We start from the raw sequence: 21469 nt of genomic DNA, 5'->3' as shown, positions 1-21469 counted from the left end.
TTTAAATGTTTCAAATTGTCAAAAAAAGTTTTACTATGAGCAAAGCAATACTAGACAAGATGTGAAGTTTTCACTTGATGAAGGTTACCATCACTCACAAACTAAGTCACAGCTCTTAGTTTACAGCACAGATAAAATGAAACTCATCATGATCAGACTTGATGAACCAGAGATGGTCTCCTTCTTTCTCCATGACTCCACTGGTGTCACAGTTTTCTTTTGGTTCATTGTGACCCCAGTGTTTAAACTCTACATCACTGTCATCAACCCAGAACCAGTAATGGAGGGAAGAGGTGTAGTGAAGGCAGAGCCAAATGAAGGGACTGTTGGCTTTCTCAGCCTCCAGTTCAGCAAAGGTCTGCATCTGTTTATTCAGGATGGAGGCCAGCTCTTTGTCTGGGGTAGCTCAGGGCTTCTTCCCAGGTCTTGTTTTGGTCAATCAGTAAAAGAGATGAATCTCAAAAAGAAACTTAAACCTGTTTTATATGACAGAAAGTCAAGCAACTCCATGTAGGATATAACGTAAACAGCACAGTCAGAAATACAATAAGTTTATAGCAGGCATAAAATGATCTAATGGTCTGAATGCTGACTGCAGAAATCTACATTATTAGCAAATATAGAGGGCCCCAAAACCAAATTTTGCTTAGGGCCCCATGGAGCATTGGGCCGGCCCTGCCCCCCATTATCAAAGTCAACTCACCACCAGGGAATGGTTAATGGACAGTTCTGCCTCTGTCTTCACCTAAGATGAGTGGTAAGAGCACATATACAGTACTTGAACATGGTGTTCGTTATGGACAATCCATGATGAGCACAGAAGTCCAATAACAGAACACCACTTGGGTTTAGATCAGAGTGGCCGATCCCGTCCAGGTCTCACCGTCATTGCCCACATGAGCGCTGAAGTTCCCCAGCAGAACAAGAAGAAGAGGCACTCTCCAGAACCCCTCCAACAACTCCAAAAAAGGTGGGTAATCTGAACTGCTGTTTGTCACATAAGTACAAACAGTCAGAAACCGTCCCTTGGCAAATAAGTGAAGGAAAGTTACCCTTTTCACAGGGGTGGACCCCAACACACAGGCATCAAGATGGGAGGCAAAGGAGAGCCATGTATCTCCTTTTCTGTGCCTCTCACTATAGCCGACTCAACAGAGCCTGATTCAAAGTCCAAGCGGAGCCCAGCTCAATCCCACCATATGATCGTGGGATTTAGTAGGTCTTCGAAGTACTCAGCACCAGTTATTCTCCATGTCCTGAACTTTTATTACACCCGAGTTTTTGTATCAGCAACCACGTGCTGCCTGGTGCTGCTTCTGGGGTCACACAGACCAAAAAGACCTGATAGGTCTTCAGCTGTCCAGCTTCCGTCCCTGAGCTGATTCTAGGGTGGTTCTCAAAACAGGCACTGACAACCTTGTGGCCACAACTTCAATAAACCACCTTGACAATGGACGCAGGGAATGTGGCTGACTCTTTGTGGACCATGTTTCACCCACTTCCTCCAAAATGTGTCCGTGGTCTTTTCATAGATGTAGATCTATGAAAAGATCTACATCAGTGTCACTGATACAGACATTAGGAGGACATTATGGCAAATGTCAGCTTCATGGTCGATATTTGAAAGTGATACCCGGTCATCCTCAGCCTTCAACTGCTGAGGATGCCTTTACATAGATATGTGTAAAGGCTGCTAATGTCAAAAGTCGTTGTTTGTCGCTAGCAAATGACTGATGATGGTACGACTGAGTTCCAGTTTTTACAGAAATTTCAAGGACTGGGTCAGGAATCACAGGATATCTTAAATTGTCTGGACTGACTGACCATGAGAGTATCAGTGTCACTGAAAAAGCTTTCTTTATGTTGGAGTTGCAGGTAAACTGTTATACAGTGTGTGTGAATCACACATACTGTATAACCAATTGTATTGGCCTCTCACTGTTCCTTTGGTAGGGGAATGACAGGACCAAGGTTACGAATAATACATTAAGATTTCTGACATTGTTCACAATAGTCAGCTGTGTACACCTCACAGTCTGTGTTAATGCCATATTGGGTCAGTGGGTCAGATAGTGTGGCATATAAAACAAAAAGACTCCTGGCTTGTCCTGGTGTACTACATCCTTCATCTTCAGTGTTTCAATTATTTCATTCTGAACTACAAAGACACTTTTTGTAATGTCTGTGTTGGCAAAGAACTCTTTGCCCATGAGCTGATTCTAGGGTTGTCCTCAAAACAGGGACTGACAACCTTGTGGCCACAACTTCAATAAACCACCTTAACAATGGACACAGGGAATATGGCTAACTCTTTGTGGACCAAAGAGTTGGCCACATGCCAGCCACTTCCTCCAAAATGTGGAGGAAGTGGCTGGCATGTTGTTGTAAAGGTAACAACAGGTTACAACAGCAACCTGTTGTTGTAAAGGTAATTCGCTCAACCTGTGAGCAAGCAAACACATCCAGGTCCATTTGGTCATAGGGAACATTGACACTTTCAAAAGCAACAAAGTCTTTGATGTTAAATCCGTTGTGGTTTTGATTCCCAGCACTTGTGTTTTCAGAATGAACTTCCTCATCCTTAGCTTCCATGTCCTTTTGGACTTCGAGGACAATGTCAAAAGCAAAGTACAGTATTTTGATCTGTCATCATCAGAGCTCTCTAATGAAACGTCACTGCCTCTTACATCCTAACAGTGGTGGAGAAAGTACTCAAAAAATTTACTTAAGTAAAAGTACAAATACACAGACAAAAATGTACTTAAGTAAAAGTCAAAGTACCACATTAACATTTTACTTAAGTAAAAGTAAAAAAGTACTGGCTTTTAAAAATACTTAAGTATTAAAAGTAAAAGACTTGCTGAATGCATTACCTAATCGCTAATATCATTAAGTGAACCGATCGTATTTAATTTCAATACATCAATAATGTGCCATTTTAATGAACAGCCACAGATAAAGCCTGTTTTTATTGAGTTTACTCTGTAACATAGTTTAGACTAAGATATGTGATTCTATGCATCATCATTTCAGGGATGGAAACATCTGGTCTCCTGTCCTAACAGCATGAACTTCACTTTTTTTGCCACACATTTATTTTGAAAGAAATCCAACTGGCAGAGGAGGACATGGAACCAAGGAGCCACGTAGCAGAGTTGTAGTCTAGACCACCGAACCCAAGACCAAATCAAAACCAGCACCCCGTGCTACATGACAATAACATTAAATTTACCTATCAAAATTGCTTCTCAAATTGATCTGAAAGATCCACTTTCCCAAAAAACCACCTAGATATGAAATACTTAGAGCTGAAATAAATTTAACCAGTGACAATTCAAACTCTTCTTCATTCTGTTTTGCTTTCATCTCTGTGCCACAATACACAGAGGTCTCCTGCCATCCCTAAAAAAATAACGCACTGTGCGGTTGCCCATATTGCCAATGTCAGAAATAATAATTGTCTGCACCATTAAACATAGCAATTAACAACGCTCAACTATGAACACTGTCCAAAGCCCAATAAGCAAGAAATAACCAAGCAGGAGGAGCACCGTGACTGTTCTCATCCTCCCTCCTGCTGCAACGTCTGCCACCATGACAGGAGATGAAAACAAAGAGCAATGAGCATGCTCTGTGTTGCTACGTTCTTGTTTTATTTATTCGCCAATATAAAGATATTTCAATGAAATAAAATAGCTACTGCAGTGTACGCAGAGCATTACAAGAACAAAGAACGGATCTCAGTGAGGTTTCAGCACTATAGGACTTAGTCAAGATCCGTCCAGAAGAATCAGGTCGTTCCTGAATGTCATCACTATGTTGCACTTTGGTCACAGCGTTGTCCCATATCTGCGACATGTCAGTCAACACCTCCACACAGTAATTCAGCTCATGAGTGACAACTGTTTTTCATTGCAGATGCAACATGTGTCTCTGTACAGCTAGCTTTGCTAGCATCACGTCCACAGCGCTTACCTTTCTTTAAGCTTTCCTTCCAAGTGACGCTAAAAGTTGGACGAAGTCCCGCCGTCTGTGAAAGCGAAGCGCTGTTGATTTTACATGTCGCCATATCTTATGATTTATGCAGCGCTATATTACTATATTATATTACTGACGCTCAGAGGAAACCACTGCGCATGTCTGGAGCTCCGCGTGCGAGTAAAAGTGGAGCCGATGGGTGACGACAGACACTAAGTCACGTTATTGCTCGGATTTTACGGCGCCACCTTAAGTCCCTGAACTTCACATTTTAACGGAAAAAAAGAGCAACGCGACTTGGATGTAACGAGTAACGCGACAGTTTTGTAGAAATGTAGTGAAGTAGAAAGTACAGATACTTACTGTAAAATGTAGTGGAGTAAAAGTAGAAAGTACCCATTATTAAATCTACTTAAGTAAAGTACAGATACACGAAAATTGTACTTAAGTACAGTACTTCGTTACTTCCCACCACTGCATCCTAACAACATTTCATCTTCCTTTGTAAGAAATCCAAGGCCCCAACCAATATCAAAGATCATCTTGACTTTGTGTGCAGTTAAAATGGTTTGTAAGATCAGTTTGAAGTCGTCTCTCTCAAATCGATCTAACGCCAACAAAAAGCAAACTGAGAACTCTTGTATTTCCAGTGCACAATCTCTTTGAACCTTTATGACATCGTCAATGAGAACACTGGGGTGCTCATCCACATGATGATGTCAAACAATCTGTGTCAGGTTCTTGTTTGTTTTAGTTGCTATGGAGACACAAGGAGGTATGTGTGGGATACCTGTCAATTAAAAATGCATGCATAGACATCTAATTTTGTAAATGTAAGTTAATAAATGTGCATAAATTAAAATTTTGTATTTCTCCTGTTTACCAATGAGAATACTCATAAACAGATTAATTAATAAAAGTATAGGTTTTATAAAGAGAGTAAGTATTTTCCCAGCAGTTAGACACACAAATGAGCCAGTCACATTTAGGAACTGGCTCTAAGACGTATATCTCCTTGATCTATTTTGAATTGTGGATGAGGAGGATCCTCTTAACCCTCACCTGGCCGCTCTATCATGCTGGCCTGACTGGTGGATTGCTGCAGAGATGGTTGTCCTTCTGATCTGCTCTCCTCTCTCCACAGAGGAATGCTGGAGTGACCATTGGGTTCTTAGTCACCCCCTGACTTAGGACCTTCTGACCCAATCACTCAGTTTAGATGGCCAGCCAGCTCTAGAGTCCTGGTGGTTCTAAATTTCTTTCATTTATGAATGAGACCATTGAGTTCAAGTCAAAGCCTCAACTTTTTCTGGATCCTTCCTCACACTTGTGCTTCAAAGCAATCCTGTCTCAGGGGTCTACTGAAAATTCCTTTGATTTCATGCTTGGTGTTTGACCTCTGACATGTTTTATGAAATGTGGAACATTGTCTAGAAAGGTGTGTGCCTTTCTAAATCAAGTCCAATTTACCACAAGGGGGCTCTATTTAAATTTTAGAAAGATCTTGAAGATGATCAGTAGAAAAATCTCAGTTTTGATCTTCACTGGCAAAAGCTGTGAATACTAATGTAAATGTGGTTTCTTGGTTATCTAAAATGCTTTCCACATTGTCATAATGAGGTTTGTGTGTGGCTGTATAAATAAAATACTAAAAGGCTATGAAATAGCAAAATGTGGAAAAGGGATTTAAGTACAAGGGCATTGGGAGCCTGATCTGGTCTCTATGAGGTTCTAAAATAATTATGTCCAATTTCATGCACAGCAACACACTGACTAATTTATACAACAAAAATGAAATCAACATGAAAATGGTGTATTTCATAAATTATGTATGTTTTTTCTTTTTCCAAAGAACACTTAGAGGAAAGGTAGCAACCCTTTCCTCTAAGTGGAAAGGGTAAGTACATTCATTTGATCTGTTAATAATAATCAGGTGTAAGCACCATACCAAGCTGAGATTTTGACAGATTGCTTCTTTAGAGCATACAGCAGTGTGTTAACAAACTGCCAAGGATGGAATGCACCAGGAGTGACCTTGTGGCTGCCCATTAGTGTGGTAAAACCTAAAAAGGAATTTTCAAATGATTTGTTGTTGACAGTTCTAGAAAGGTGGCATCGTATGCATAAAAGAAATTTTAAATTTATTAAAAGAGTTTTACAACTACACAGCAAGAGAAAAAAATGTATAAGTACATAAGACTGAACTAGTTTTTCATAGGTAGTACAATAAATCTTGATGAAACCATAAATGTGAAAAAAACAAAGATATGAAAACATATTCTACAATATCTTTATTAAACAATGATGAAGTCAAAAGAGTAAAGTAAAAGAGTATGTGTCTATAAACACTGCATGTGTCATGTATCCATTGGCACAGGATATAGTGCTAGGATCTGAGGTTATTTGAGTTTGGTTTTGTAATTATTTTTTGTTCCTTTCTACTATTTCTGCATCTTTTCTACTTCCACTTCAGTTCTTTCTTACTAAGTCTAGTTTATGTCTTTTTTCTGCTTATTCTTTGTCTCTGTAGTTTATTTATGGGTCTTTATTTAATTCTCTAGTCCCCTGTGTATTCTCCCTCGCCCCCTGTGCCATGTATCTCTCCCTCTCCTCAGACTGCATCCTGCTCCCTTCACTGCATCCAGTTAGCAATCAGCCCAGTTCCTTTATTCCAGTATTCAACCTCCGAGTATTTAAGCACTTCATTGTCAGTCACTACTTGCAGGTTTGTCTCGTTATCAACTCAATGTCCCATGCCTGGTGCTTTTGGGTCCACTCAATAATATACATAATGGCATATAGAGAAACAAGGATAATTTGTTTAGTCTTGTTTACATACTCTAAAAAGTGCTATATAAGTTTGATGTATTATTATACAAAAATTAATTTATAGGAAAGTAACATAAACTTCCCAAAATAAACATCACAATTTGAATTAGATATAATTCTTCAGCTGGAAGATTAGGAGCGAGGGATCAGCTTCAGTTGGATGGGTCTTTTGGCAGCTAACAAACCCTGGACATCCATCTCAAATGGGATCTGGTAGGAAATTCAATGTGCAGAGAAAAAAACTGTGTAAACTGAATAAACAATGCAAAGAACAGCGTGGCCATTTAATTCAAACATCGTAAAAAAGAAAACCAAGAAAAGCTACACTTGTCTAGACTGAGAAACCTCATAGTCTAAGAACAAGAGACAATGAAATGAGGATCAGCATGAATTACTGTGCAAAGCTCAGTGTTAAGCAGAGTCTTTAAATTTTGGATGGACAAAAATAAATGCCATAAGCTTCCTCACACAGCCTGAAAGAGGAGCAATATGCAGAGTTAATCTGTAATCTCACCTCAGTCTCTTTAGACACAGAGAAGCTGTACCGCTGCAGGATCTCCACCACTGCCAGTTTCATCACCACCAGAGCAAATCTCATCCCAATGCAGTTCCTTGGCCCTAACCCAAAAGGCATGTATGTGTATGGATCAATGTCCTCCTGGTTTTTCTTGCTGAATCTGTTGCGAAAAATACCATATACACATACATATATAATCAATATACACATAAATATATAATCAAGTGTATTAACAGCAGACTCCTGCAGATGATAAACAGCAATGTGCATTTTTCTCCCTTATTTAGTGGTAGTTGTTCATTCCTTCTGTACCTCTCAGGTTTGAATTTCTCTGGTTCTGGCCATATCTCAGGGTCCCGGTGCAGAGGCCATGTGGGGACCAGGACAACCATGTCTTTTGGAATCACAAGGCCATTTATCTCTACAGATGCTTTGGCCACACGTTCCAAACGTGGGACAATGGGGAACAACCGGAGAGACTCATTGATGATGCTGTCCAAGTAGTCCATCTCCATCAGAGGCTGATACTGAACAGGAGCCTACACAAACACAAGCACGGCTATTTACCAGATCATACTACTGTTCTACAGGCCAGTCTGAACAGGTTAGGATATCATTCCAAAGTTAAATCATACTTTGGTATGATAATTTGTTTAGTCTTGTTTACATACTCTAAAAAGTGCTATATAAGTTTGATGTATTATTATACAAAAAATTAATTTATAGGAAAGTAACATAAACTTCCCAAAATAAACATCACAATTTGAATTAGATATAATTCTTCAGCTGGAAGATTAGGAGCGAGGGATCAGCTTCAGTTGGATGGGTCTTTTGGCAGCTAACAAACCCTGGACATCCATCTCAAATGGGATCTGGTAGGAAATTCAATGTGCAGAGAAAAAAACTGTGTAAACTGAATAAACAATGCAAAGAACAGCGTGGCCATTTAATTCAAACATCGTAAAAAAGAAAACACAAGAAAAGCTACACTTGTCTAGACTGAGAAACCTCAGTTTGAAAATGGGCAACTTTTAGTTTTAAATCAGCATTTTGTTTGTTATGTGGCTCATCAGGTGGCTCAGATAGAATAACAGTTTCAGCAACAGGTGTATTTCCAAAAAGACAATGACAATAGTAGTAGTTCTTCCATCCATCCATCCATCCATCCATCCATCCATCCATCCATCCATCCATCCATCCATCCATCCATCCATCCATCCATCCATCCATCCATCCATCCATCCATCCATCCATCCATCCATCCATCCATCCATCTTCTTCCGCTTATCCGGGGTTGGGTCGCAGTGGCAGCAGCTTCAGAAGGGAGGCCCAGACTTCCCTCTCCCCAGCCACTTCTTCCAGCTCCTCGGGGGGAACCCCAAGGCGGTCCCAGGCCAGCCGAGAGACATAGTCCCTCCAGCGTCTTCTGGGTCTTCCCCGACGCCTCCTCCCGGCAGGACATGCCCGGAACACCTCACCAGGCATGCATCCAGGAGGCCTCCCACCTCAACACCTCAACAGGCTCCTCTCGACGTGGAGGAGCAGCGGCTCTACTCTGAGTCCCTCCCGGATGACAGAGCTTCTCACCCTATCTCTAAGGGAGCCACTCTGCGGAGGAAACCCATTTCGGCCGCTTGTATCCGTTATCTCGTTCTTTCGGTCATGACCCAAAACTCATGACCATAGATGAGGGTGGGAACGTAGATCAACCGGTAAATCGAGAGCTTCGCTTTTTGACTCAGCTCTTTTTTCACCACGATGGACTGGTACAGCGCCCACTTCACGGCAGACGCTGCCAAAATCCGCCTGTCAATCTCCCGCTCCCTTCTTCCCTCATTCGTGAACAAGATCCCCAGATAGTTAAACTCCTCCACTTGAGGCAGGATGACCCCCCTGACCCGGAGAAGGCACTCTACCCTTTTCCGGCTCAAGAAAAGATTTGGAGGCACTGAGCCTCATCCCGGCCGCTTCACACTGGGCTGCGAACCGCTCAAGTGAGAGTTGCAGATCACGACTGATGAAGCCAACAGGACCACATCATCCGCAAAAAACAGAGATGAGATCCTAAGGCCACCAAAACGAATCCCCTCAACACCTCGGCTGCGCCTAGAAGTTCTGTCCATGAAGGTAATGAACAGAATCAGTGACAAAGGGCAGCCTTGGCAGAGTCCAACTCTCACCGGAAACGAGCCCGACTTACTGCCGGCAATGCGGACCAGACTCTGACACCGGTCATACAGGGACCTGACAGCCCGTATCAAAGGGCCCGGTACCCCATACTCCCGGAGAACCCCCCACAGGGCCCACTGAGGGACACGGGTGTTTTGTGGACTTCTCCAAGTCCACAAAACACATGTAGACCGGTTGGGCGAACTCCCATGAACCCTCCAGGACCCTGCTGAGGGTGTAGAGCTGGTCCAGTGTTCCACGACCAGGACAAAAACCACACTGCTCTTCCTGAATCCGAGGTTCGACTATCTGACGGACCCTCCTCTCCAGGACCCCTGGATAGACCTTACCAGGGAGGCTTAAGAGTGTGACCCCCCTGTAATTGGAGTACACCCTCCTGTCCCCCTTTTTAAACATGGGCACAACCCCAGTCTGCCAATCATGGGGATCTGCCCCCGATGTCCATGCGATATTGCAGAGTCACGTGAGCCAACACAAACCTACAACATCCAGAGCCTTAAGGAACTCCGGGCGGATCTCATCCACCCCCGGGGCCCTGCCACCGAGGAGCTTTTTGACCACCTCAGCGACCTTGTCTCCAGAGACTGGAGAGCCCAACCAAGAGTCCCCAGGCTCATCTTCCTCAACAGAAGGCATGTTGGTGGGATTGAGGAGGTCTTCGAAGTATTCCGCCCACCGGCCCACAACGTCCTGAGTTGAGGTCAGCAGCACACCATCCCCACCATAAACAGTGTTGGTGCTGCACTCCTTCCCCCTCCTGAGACGCCGGATGGTGGACCAGAATCACCTTGAAGCCTTACGGAAGTCTTTCTCCATGGCCTCTCCAAACTCCTCGCACGCCCGAGTTTTTGGGCATGACAGCTCCACTGAGGTGCGGAGCTGTCCATTTGGACACTCTTCACCCGAGTGTCCAAGACATACGGCCGCAAATCCGATGAATCGATCATCAAACTGCGGCCTAGGGTGTCCTGGTGCCAAGTGCACATATGGACACCCTTTTGCTTGAACATAGTCTTCGTGATGTACAATCCGTGACGAGCACAGAAGACCAACAACAGAACACCACTTGAGGTCAGATCGGGGGGGCCATTCCTCCCAACCATGCCCCTCCAGGTCTCACTGTCATAGCCCACGTGAGTGTTGAAGTCCCCCAGTAGAACAAGGGAGTCCCCAGGAGGGGCACTCTCCAGTACTCCCTCTAAGGACTCCAAGAAGGGTGGGTAATCTGAACTGTTGTTTGGCCCGTAAGCACAGACAACAGTCTGAACCCGTCCCACCACCCGTAGGCGGAGGGAGGCTACCCTCTCGTTCACCGGGGTAAACCCAAACGTACAGGCGCCAAGATGGGGGACAGCAAGTATGCCCACTCCTGCCCGGCGCCTCTCACCGTGGGCAACTCCTGATTGGAAGTACGTCCAGCCCCTCTCAAGGAGACTGGTTCCAGAACCAGAGCCATGCGTCGAGGTGAGGCCAACTATTTCTAGCCGGAACCTCTCAGCCTCGCACACTAGCTCCTTCCCCACCAGAGAGGTGATGTTTCACGTCCCAAGAGCCAGCTTCTGCAGCTCTTGGGAGCTGCAGAAGGGTCCCCTCCCTTGTCTGCCGCCCGTTACACACTGCACCCAACCCCTTTGGCCCCTCCGACAGGTGGTGAGCCCATTGGAAGGGGGACCCACGTCTCTTCTTTGGGCTGAGCCCGGCTGGGCTACATGGGTAAAAGCCCGGCCACCAGGCGCTCGCCATGGTGCCCCACCTCCAGGCCTGGCTCCAGAGTGGGGCCCCGGTGACCCGCGTCTGGGTGAGGGAACGCTAGTAGTTCTTTTTCATTTTTTTTTTCATTCAGACTATTGTTTATCCAAAGAAATTCCTTCTCCCAGGCCTCTTGTATCTTATGGATGAAATCACAAGATAGTTTATTAACACATGTGAGTAAACTACCTTGTGAATCGTTTACCGTCAAACTACATTAGTATGAATACTACTTTTAGAGCAGTGATTCTTAACCTTTTTTGAGGTACCAAACCCACCAGTTTCATATGCGCATTCACTGAACCCTTCTGTAGCGATAAATAAAATATGATTTTTTTCTCCCCAAATTCAAGACATAGGGGTGACCCAACTAGAGTCTAGTTGGGTCACCCCAACTCTAGTTGGGGTGACCCAACTCTAGTTGGTAACCCAACTAGAGTCTAGTTGGGTCACTCCAAGATCACCAAGTCTTCTTAAAAGGTAGAGTCTCTGAGAACAGTTCTTCAAAATATAGTCAGTGTTTTCTGCAAAGTTGAGCTGACTGTCCAGGAACGACCCAAGGTATTTAAAATTTGCCACTGTTTCAACAGGTTGGCCATTAAGAGAAACTGGAACCACTTTAAGGTCATGTTTAGATTATTTAATTAGCTCTACATTCTTAAGAAAATGAAAAATTAGTAATAAATAATAAAGACTGCGGTATTCTGATTTAGTAATGTAATTATAATAGTTGTGTTACCACCCCCACGCCACTAGAGGCAGCAGCAGGCCCAAAAGGATGCGACTAAGGAGCAGATTTAGAAGTACACCGAAATCTACAGAATTTGTTAAAAACGATGAGCTTTGCTGAAGTAATTAAAGACACAAGTTCAAATTCATGCTGAGAGAGGAACTCTTTCAATCAGAGCTCCACCGCAGCTCTGATTGGCTAAACAATGTAATGTGATCCTCTGCAGCAAGTGATGGCATAGCGGGGAGCGTCATCACAACTTTACACAAGTGTGTCTTTACCTCTGCGGCAGAGGCTCCGCCGAACCCCTGAGACCGACTCATCAAACCCCTGGGGTTCGATCAAACCCAGGTTAAGAACCACTGTTTTAGACGCCTCCACTCTTTTTGGTGCCTCTACTTTACTTTAGAAACGCCAATTAGACTTGACCCTGACAAGACCTCTGACCTAAAAAGTGTCTCTAAAGATAATCTGTGAAAAGATTGATATCTTCCACCTCCTCCCAAAGCTACTACTGCCATATGAAGAAATGCACCGCTCCTGACCAAAAACAACCAATCAGAGCAAGGAGTGCCATTGCGTTGTCATTCATTCTTGCTATGTTAGGGAAGCATTTCATCGTTCCAGCAATACCATTTATCCACTGCCATCGGTAGCCATGCTAACTAGCCCAATCATTCACAATAGCTGCAGAGAGCAAGGAGGGGAGTTGGAGGATTGGTGGGGTTTGAGCAGCGCCACACAGAGGGTGTGGCGCTGCAACCAATAAGCGCCTCCTGGCACTTATTGGTTGTTTGTTGTTGGAACTGTGAGAATGGGGAGAAAGCAAAGGAGTATGATGTTTTACACAGATTACCTGTCTCATCCCATACTGTCACGACATAAAGCCAATTTCAACAAATATGAAAAAAAATGTATACAAATTAAATAACTTATGTTTAAAGACCTAAATGCTTTACATATTCTATATTTTGGCATACTGTACCTTGTTGGGGAAGGTGGAATCGATCTCCTCCTGGAGCTTTCTCATGATCTCTGGGTTCGTAGCCAGGTTGTAAGCCAAGAAAGTGAGAGAACTGCTGCTTGTTTCATAACCAGCAAAAATGAAAATCATGGATTGGGAAAGGATCTCATGGTCACTTAATCCTGCAGAAAAATACAGCATGGTTCACAAATAGTAAGATGTGTAGCTGTGTGTATACATATACTGTGTGTAATATTGTGAGTGTTTGAAGTACGTCTCACTTTTGTCCTTTTGCAACCCATTGTTCTTTTGGGAATCAATCATTAGTTGGAGAAAATCTACTCGACTCTGCAAGTAAATGAGAGCAGATCAGATCCCATTTCTAAACCTGCTGATACAAAGATACTGAAATGCTGAAAAAAACCATCGTATCTGACTGTACCTTCTGCTGGCTGGTCTCACGGTTGGACTTAATCTTTTCCAGAGAAGAATAAAAGAAGTCGGTGACAGATTTGGGGAAAAAAGAAAATTCAAACTTTTCAAGTATGGGGCCGAGGAAGGGGAAGAAAGCTGAAATGAAAGTAACAACAATTATATTACAATTGGACAAGGAAGGTCAGGAACTTATTTGTCTGTTACAACATTACCAGACCGAAATTGAACAAACTTGTATTCTTTATTAAACTTAAACCTGAAAGAATAAAAGATGCCCTTGTTTACTAAAGACACAGATTATATTTGTCTTTATATTATATTTGATTATATTTGTCTATACAATTAGTAATAATAAAAAAAAGTCAGAATTATTTATTAATACGAATAACTAAACCATGAGCTTATAAGCTGGTGAAAAACATCCAGTTTCCATGTCTTCTCATTGAGGAATGAGTTGGACTGTTATTGGAACACCTGTCATTAACCTTGTGTTTGTTTTTTCTTTATATTTTACCGACAGCAAGGAAGAGGGGGTTTAAAAAGTCAAACTTCAGCATCTTCTTGATATTTGTCACAAATGGGTCTGAAGGGTTGTTCAGTGAATCAATGTCTACACTGAAGGCCGTGCTGGTTACGACGTCCATGCTGTACGATCCAAAGAATCTATAAGCAAACACAAATATGTTTCAAATGCATTGGTAGAGGTGAATTTAAGCATATGCTTTAACAATTTTATAAAAAGTCCTACTCCTTCAGTTCTAATGCTTCTCCTTTGTCTGCCTTTTTCTTCATGCTGCGGATCAGGTTAGCAGAATGACTCTTCATGATTTCAAACATCTAATGCACACATAGAGACGAAAAAACATTACCACACACACACAAATGAAAAATGGAAAATGTTTTGGTTTAAAAATAAAGTTCAAAATATAGTTGACTAAATCCTGATAACTTGAGCATATACGCTTGCTCCAAAGTTACATCAAGATGCAATTTGCTGCAAAGTCAAAGACTCAACAGTCTGTTGGGCTTTTTCTGAAAACTTATTATGCCAAATGGTTATTTGGCATAATAAACAAAACTTGATTACATAGTTTCGTAACCAGGATCGAACTAAATGTATGTGATTGAATTTCAATCTGTTTATGGGATTGGATTACATTGACTGTAAATATATTAGCAAATCACCCAGAATCCCAAGTCCTCTCTTATGGTTTACTTTCTCCAGTTGTTCTACTAGTTTTCCTGTCTAGGAAATGAGATTGCTGTGAAAAAAAGAGATGATTTTATGGTTCTGGTGGATTGTCTTTGCGCTGCTTTTATCATAGTTTCTTGCTGGAAAATCCAGTAATTACTTGTTTTGGCAGAGTTCACCAGATAATCTTTTTTGAATTTTCTGGTACTGCAAAGTGTTCTTGATGCGATTACTACCAACTATGTTTACAGAATACATTCAAAATTAATTAGCCCACATGTTTAACAGTGGAAGTAAACTGTTTTTCTTCATAACAAGAAACTTATTCTTTATTTTCACTTCAAATTCAACTGGAGTGTCTGTTGCCAAATAACTCGGTCTCCCCGAATCATAGCACAAAGTTGAAGTTCAAGGCCTAGTTGTTAGTACCAAACTCCACACCTCTTCATTTGCTTGATTTGCTTTTTTTCCTCCCAAAAAATCAATATCAGTTAGTGGTCTAATAGTTGTGTTGGAATTTTACTGACCTCAGTCATTCTTTGCTAAAATTTTCAAGATATTTTCTTTCTCCCTCGCTATTTGTGGGCAAACCCAGGTTTTCATTCAACTTTTAAATTTGACCCTGGCTGTAGACAGGAGGTAAGTGTTGCAATGTAAATATTTTCTGGTTGTCATTTCCTGACATATGTAGATAAACAACCAACTTACTTCAGTGTGTCATGCAATACAAAAACACAAAAAAATTGATTACTAATTCAAAAGGTTTAGACATTCTGCTTACTAAATAAATCTAAGACATCAAAACAATATTCTCCGTTAAATTTAGTCTGTAGAATTTATCAGAGTAGCATGTTTCATTGGGTTTCTCCACAGAATAAACACACGCAACTTTTTTTTTGTTTCTTTAGGATGTGAACATGCTATTTGAAACAAAAGGTGAATTTATTTCACCTTTTGGAAGCAGTATGTTCAAGTCAAATTGCTGTAAAAGTTGAAAGATATAGAGAAGGTGGAGAAGCTCACCTCCTTCAGTCTCCCAGAGGTGAAAGAAGGAGATAGGACACTGCGGATCCTTTTCCATTGATCATCTTCAGCATTGAACAGGGAATCATACAGGGGCCCATTCAGATGGAAATTCTAACATAATAAAACAGCAGCTGATGAGAATTAAATGAAATGTAAATCACTATGACTTCATATGGACTGTAGAGCAGAAATTACATACTCTGCGGTTGGTGAAGAAAGAGTAGCATTCCTTAACCAGAATGGCCTTTATGATTTCAGGATCTGCAACACACAACACGGGCTGGCGGCCATCGTAAATACTGAAAGATTAGAATGAAACAAACAACTTAAGCTGAAACAAATCAATGGTTTTTTGTGTCTGTTCTTCAATTACAGTTACAACGTGAAAACTCACCCCCATATTTTCCCATATTTCCTATAGCACTCTTGATCAAAGTTGAAGAACCCCTAATTACAAAAATAATGTTACATTAGAAATATAATATAATTTAGAGAACATGTTTTATACAATTTTCAGCAGATTGAATTCTCCTTTGGGTCAATAATGGGTCATCTTAAAGAATGTTGTTCAAAGAAGCTAAATTACATTATTCTGATTCAATATATTTAAAAAAATACATTTTATAAATTAGATTTAAATTGAAATGCAATTTAAATCAATTTAAATCCACTACATTCCGCTGGAATAAAGCGGAGTTAATTGGACCTGTTAATATTTGGCACAAAATCTTCAGATTGTCATTGTAATATCATTGCAACACAAATAAGCTAATTATAATCCAATAAAAATAATTCAAAGGTAACAATTTTATTAGAAACCAAGTCCCATCTGTTAGGACCATAAAATCTACCCTTGTGACCATTTAAACTATCAAAACCCTGAGTTTATGAGGAAATTATTTCAAATTGCACTTTCATTTAAATTATTCCTGCCAATATTTTTGCCCTAAGCTTTCATTAGCAAACTAAATAAGAACAACTAAATAGGACGTTACACATACTGTATGAAAATATTTGTTTAAAATAGCTACATTTTAAACAAATATGATTCCCAGCAGGAATCATATTCTCTGGTACATTTTGGTGCTATCAGTCTCTGGCTGAAAGTGCTCCTGTAGTCGGCCAACATGAAGTGGATGAGACTTGCTGGCCAAGATGACCTGTATCTTGGACAGGGTCCTTCTCTCTGACACCACTGTCAGAGAGTCCAGCTTCACTCCAGCAACGTCACTAGCCTTGCTGATCAATCTGTTCAGTCTTTTGGCATCCTCCACCCTCAGCCTTCTGGGTCAACACACCACAACATACAGGATGGCATTGGCAAGCACAGACTCATAAAACATCCTGAGCAAAGTCCGGCAGATGATGAAGGATCTCAGCCTTCACAATTATGAAGTCGCCTCTGCTCAGAAAGTTGAAGCGACTTTGGCCCTTGCTGTATATAGCAGGACGGGTCAAAGGACATTTGTTATAAATGTGGAATCTGAGATATTTATAATTCTCCACCATGTTCACATTAACCCCTGGATGGAAACTGGGATCACCGGCATCCTGGTGCTCCTCCTCAGATCCACCACCAGTTTCTTGGTATTTATCACATTAAGCTCCAGGTGGTTCAGCCCACACTATGTGACAAAGTTGCCCATAGCAGTCCTGCACTCATCATCTTCACTAATACAACCTCCAGCTGAGTCATCTGAGAACTTCTGTAAATGACAGCTACAGAAGTACAATAGCTGAAGCCAGTTGCATAGAGGATAAAGGACAGTCCCTTGTGGGGCCCCTATGTTGCTGACAACAGTGTCTGATATACAGTGTCGCAGGTGTACAAACTGTGGTCTGCCAGTCCACAGTCCACAGTTCATGGACTTTGGACTGCCAGGACTGGACAATCTAGAACTGGCAGAACTGTGGACAATGTGATTCAGCAGATAGTCGACAGGCTGATGTGGGTGTTCAGCGCCACCCACAGCACCTGTAGTTGTTGGAGTCACAGGGTCTTTGGCACCAGAACAATGCAGTATGTTTTCCACATCACAAAGACCCTCTGTATGCTCATGTTGAAGATATGAAGGAATATCATATCACAACTGCAATATCACAAAGCACAGGCTTTAAGCACCCTCAAGTTCACACCATTGGGGCTTGCAGCCTTGCCAGGGTGGAGTCTCACCAGCTGGTTTGCATGGTGAGACTCACCCCTCAACTTTAAACAAATATGATTCCCAGCAGGAATCATATTCTCTGGTACATTTTGGTGCTATCAGTCTCTGGCTGAAAGTGCTCCTGTAGTCGGCCAACATGAAGTGGATGAGACTTGCTGGCCAAGATGACCTGTATCAACTGGTCACCAACTGGTGACCAGTTGGTGACCAGTTGAGGGGTGAAGGGTGTGGGAGTAGAAGAGGAGGGAAAGAGGTGTGAAAGTGAGATGAAAGACTTTTTAGTTGATAGGGAAGAGTGAGTTGACGGCAGCAGTGGTATTGCTGTGAGTTCAGGGGCCGCAGTGTCAGATCCATTAAAAAAACTGTTTGAGTTCATTGGCTCTTTCATTGTTGAACTCTACTGCACTACTGCCAGCTGACCTGAACCTGGTAAAGAGGCCAACAATAAAAAATAAAAAAAATATTTAAAATAACTAAGCTCCTTGCATTCACACTGGAACATTAGAATCATGTATGCTGAACATTATAAGAAACAACTGAATTACTTCCTTTTTCTGAATTTCTCTTTTCACTTGGGTCGACATGTTTTTTTAAAACTAAAGTTGCGTCATTCAGTGTCATTTATTTAAACTGTCATTCAGTTGACAATAATCTTAGAATCTGTTGTGTAAAAAAACTCTAATAGATAAAATGCAAAATAAAATCGAATTCAAGAAATCTGTGTGATCATACCACTTTAAAAAAGTGTTGAAAAATTTTTTTTTTCTTTCTACTCTTTTCAATATGTGCCTGTAGTCAAGATTCATCATTGGATTTGGTGGAACAGATGATATTCCTGAAAATCTGAACCAGAACCAGACCTCTGTTACACAGATCAACCAACAGGATCTGTTATATTTTAATTTAGCTTTGACACTAAAATAGCTTATACACTGAATTTTGAGTCAAAGAAGAAGTTATGGTGAAATCTGATCTTGTAGACTAATTACACATCAGCTCTCAAGCAGCTGTTGCAGATCAGGTGCTGCTCTACAACATAATCAAGAGACTCATCTGTAGTTGCAAAGGGAAACTAGAAACATCTTAACTTTCGTCTTAATAAATTGCGTTGTGTGGTTTTAAACAAAAAGGATTACAGGGTGTCTAAATGCGACAAAAACGTTTGGTTAGGATTGTTAGAAATACATTTGGATCATATCAAGCAGATTAATATCTGATTTTTAAAGTGTTTGTTTTTTCTTTATTAGAACAGGACATGCAGGTTGAACAGCTTTCAACTTGTTTCCTTTGGCTAAATAAGGGAAATGACTGACCTTTATTATCCATAAAAAGTAATTGGACAATGATTGTAGAACAGGTTCATACTCTCATTACTGCCAATACAAATACAGCATTTTACCCAAGCGTGAAACAGTAATGAGCAATAAGGACATGTAGTTGAGAATCTTTAAAGGTTCACAAAGTGTGCAAATCTTGTACATTTAAATCAGCATTTATCCTTTTAGATTTTCAAAAAATAAATAAATAAAACAAAAATTACAAAGGCTGCATAGACTTCTGAAGAAGATCCAAGAAATGTAATATATTTGATTAAAATGTTAACATGATCTACTTTTCATACTACAGGTGCGGTTTAAAAAGTGTTATACATACCCTTCGATAATGCAGCATTGTTCCAAAAAATGGGACAGGTTTAGGACCAGAGATACCTAATTTCTTGAAAGTTCCATAAGGCCAGTAGGCGTACCTGTGGATAAATAAGCCTGAAAAATTATGTGTGAAGTAAAAACAAAAGCAGTAAATTCTGAGCGGAAGAGAATAGAACAAATGTCAGTTTCAGATTCAAGTAACTGGAAGAAATAAAAAGATCAACACTCATTCATTAACACTCACACAAGGAGGAGCGTGACAAAGGCAACCAGCAGAGTCCATGTCTCCGTGGAGAAGTACAAGAAGTAACCCATCTGTCCTCTCAGTGGAAGTATCTGGCTCTGTGATGCCAAATGTCACCACCTGTACCTTTTATCTCCTGCTGCACGGAACTGTTACGCAAGGTGAAGTGTGTGAAAGTTAAACCAATGTTAGCGAGGCTGGTAGGTTTGCCCAAATGGTTTTCCACTTTGATCTGCATTCTTTGAGAATGTTTCAAGCTGGTACTCACTGACTACACTGGCATCTGTAATCAGAACTCTGACTATAATAATCCATCCATCATCCATCCATTTTCTGTACACGCTTATCCCTAGTGGGAGGGGTGCTGGTGCCTATATCTAGCGAACTTTTCAGGTGAGAGGCGGGGTTGACTATAATAATAATAATAATAATAATAATAATAATAATAATAATAATAATAATAATAATAATAATAATAATAATAATAATAACTAGAAAATTCCTGCAGAAATTTTACGGGGCATACCAAAGTGTGCCCGTCGGATTTTTAAAAAGCGTTCTGATGCTAAAAATTAGCAATAATGCTAAAGAAAGCTGTAATGTAGTCAATAACCTGTGGGGAGTCAGAAGCATGTTGACTAAGCTGTACTTGTACCATTTAGTATGTTGCATAAGCTGAAATGAGCTAAAATGCTAATAATAGCATTAATGCTATCAGTAGCATGTGAAGTATCACTAGCATATTGTCGATCATTACTTACTCCATTCAGTATAGAAAACATTGCTAATAAGCGTTCTGATGCTTAATATTTGCATATTTGCAATGCTTAATATTGCAATTTAGCTAAGCTGAGCTAAATTGTAGTCAAAAACCTGTGGAGAGTCGGAAACTTGGTGACGAAGCTGTACTTGCACCATTGATTTTGTTAAAATTAATGCATAAGGTGAAATTTGCCAAAATGCTAATCTTAGCATGATTGCTATCAGTAGCATGTTTGGCATCACTAGCATTTTGCCTGTCATTGACTTGTTCTATTCAATATACTAAACATGGTAAGTACTAAAATTATCTCAAAGCTCATTGAAGGTGAAATGATAATGCTCTGGCTTGTGCAAGTCAGTTCTATAGGCTTAGACAAAATGTTACTTAAAATTAATTCTATTGCACTGCCTATGGTGGTGCAAAAACTCGCTCATGGGTGTGACACTGTTAATCCAACACATTGAAGCTCTTGCCAGACCCATCACCATGTTTTCTATGGCTGATTTAGCCACTGCATCAGTACAACAGCTGAACCCAGTGTTCAAAGAAATTCAGTCCCAGACTGACGACTATAAGCTTTGCACATGTGGTTCTCTCTCACTGTCTGAAATTTAAAAAAATAAAGACAGTCGGTAATTGTTAATTTCTCGAAAATTTTCAAACTTCATACGAAGGATTTTAATTCACACTCAAAAATTCAGAGAAATCATTTTATGTAAGCAAAATATAAATAGTCAAAGGAAATATTTATTCTTTCCACAATGCATTGTGAGACCTGCCTCGGCGCCTGTTTGTGAGACTACTCACTGCCTCTTTCTGGGACCCGTTGCTATGGTAATTAATTATCTGGACCTGGGCTGGTTCTCTCTGTCAGACAGTATGCTGGAGACAGAGTTTCTATACTTGAGACACTCAGCGTCAGTTTCAAGGACGCTGAGAAAAAACCATGAGCAAATTGTCGAAAACACTTTAATATTATATCTTCTATTATCTTCTATTCTAATATTATAACTATATAGAGGAAAGAAGATAATAAAA

The 21469-nt window shown here is 40.9% G+C and overlaps 1 protein-coding gene across 1 annotated transcript; it reads right to left on the bottom strand.

The window, feature by feature from the left end:
• Positions 1-6246: 6246 nt before the first annotated feature.
• LOC103461467 (cytochrome P450 3A56-like) lies at positions 6247-19783 on the bottom strand. Its single transcript, XM_081608219.1, has 13 exons — positions 19669-19783; positions 19429-19522; positions 16005-16057; positions 15810-15909; positions 15608-15721; positions 14141-14229; positions 13907-14055; positions 13400-13527; positions 13239-13305; positions 12979-13139; positions 7637-7863; positions 7322-7484; positions 6247-7017 (listed from the first exon to the last, which is right to left on the bottom strand). The coding sequence occupies exons 1-13, from the start codon at positions 19737-19739 to the stop codon at positions 6940-6942; spliced, it is 1494 nt and encodes a 497-aa protein (XP_081464345.1). The 5' UTR covers positions 19740-19783; the 3' UTR covers positions 6247-6939.
• Between the last annotated feature and the right edge of the window lie 1686 nt (positions 19784-21469).

Source organism: Poecilia reticulata, chromosome 1, assembly GCF_904066995.2.
Source record: "Poecilia reticulata chromosome 1, P_reticulata-male-v2, whole genome shotgun sequence".
Classification (NCBI taxonomy): Eukaryota; Metazoa; Chordata; class Actinopteri; order Cyprinodontiformes; family Poeciliidae; genus Poecilia; species Poecilia reticulata.
The sequence above is the reverse complement of the archived record's forward strand: the minus strand, read 5'-3'. Positions and strand labels throughout refer to the sequence as shown.

What these genes read in the sequence shown, in the direction of transcription:
- LOC103461467 (XM_081608219.1), bottom strand. Translation starts at nt 19,739, where the DNA reads ATGGGTTACTTCTTGTACTTCTCCACGGAGACATGGACTCTGCTGGTT. An exon ending in TTTGTCACGCTCCTCCTTGT is followed by an intron (nt 19,523 to 19,668) that starts GTGAGTGTTAAT and finishes ATTTATCCACAG; the next exon opens with GTACGCCTACTGGCCTTATG. An exon ending in CTGTGTCTAAAGAGACTGAG is followed by an intron (nt 7,018 to 7,321) that starts GTGAGATTACAG and finishes ATTTCCTACCAG; the next exon opens with ATCCCATTTGAGATGGATGT.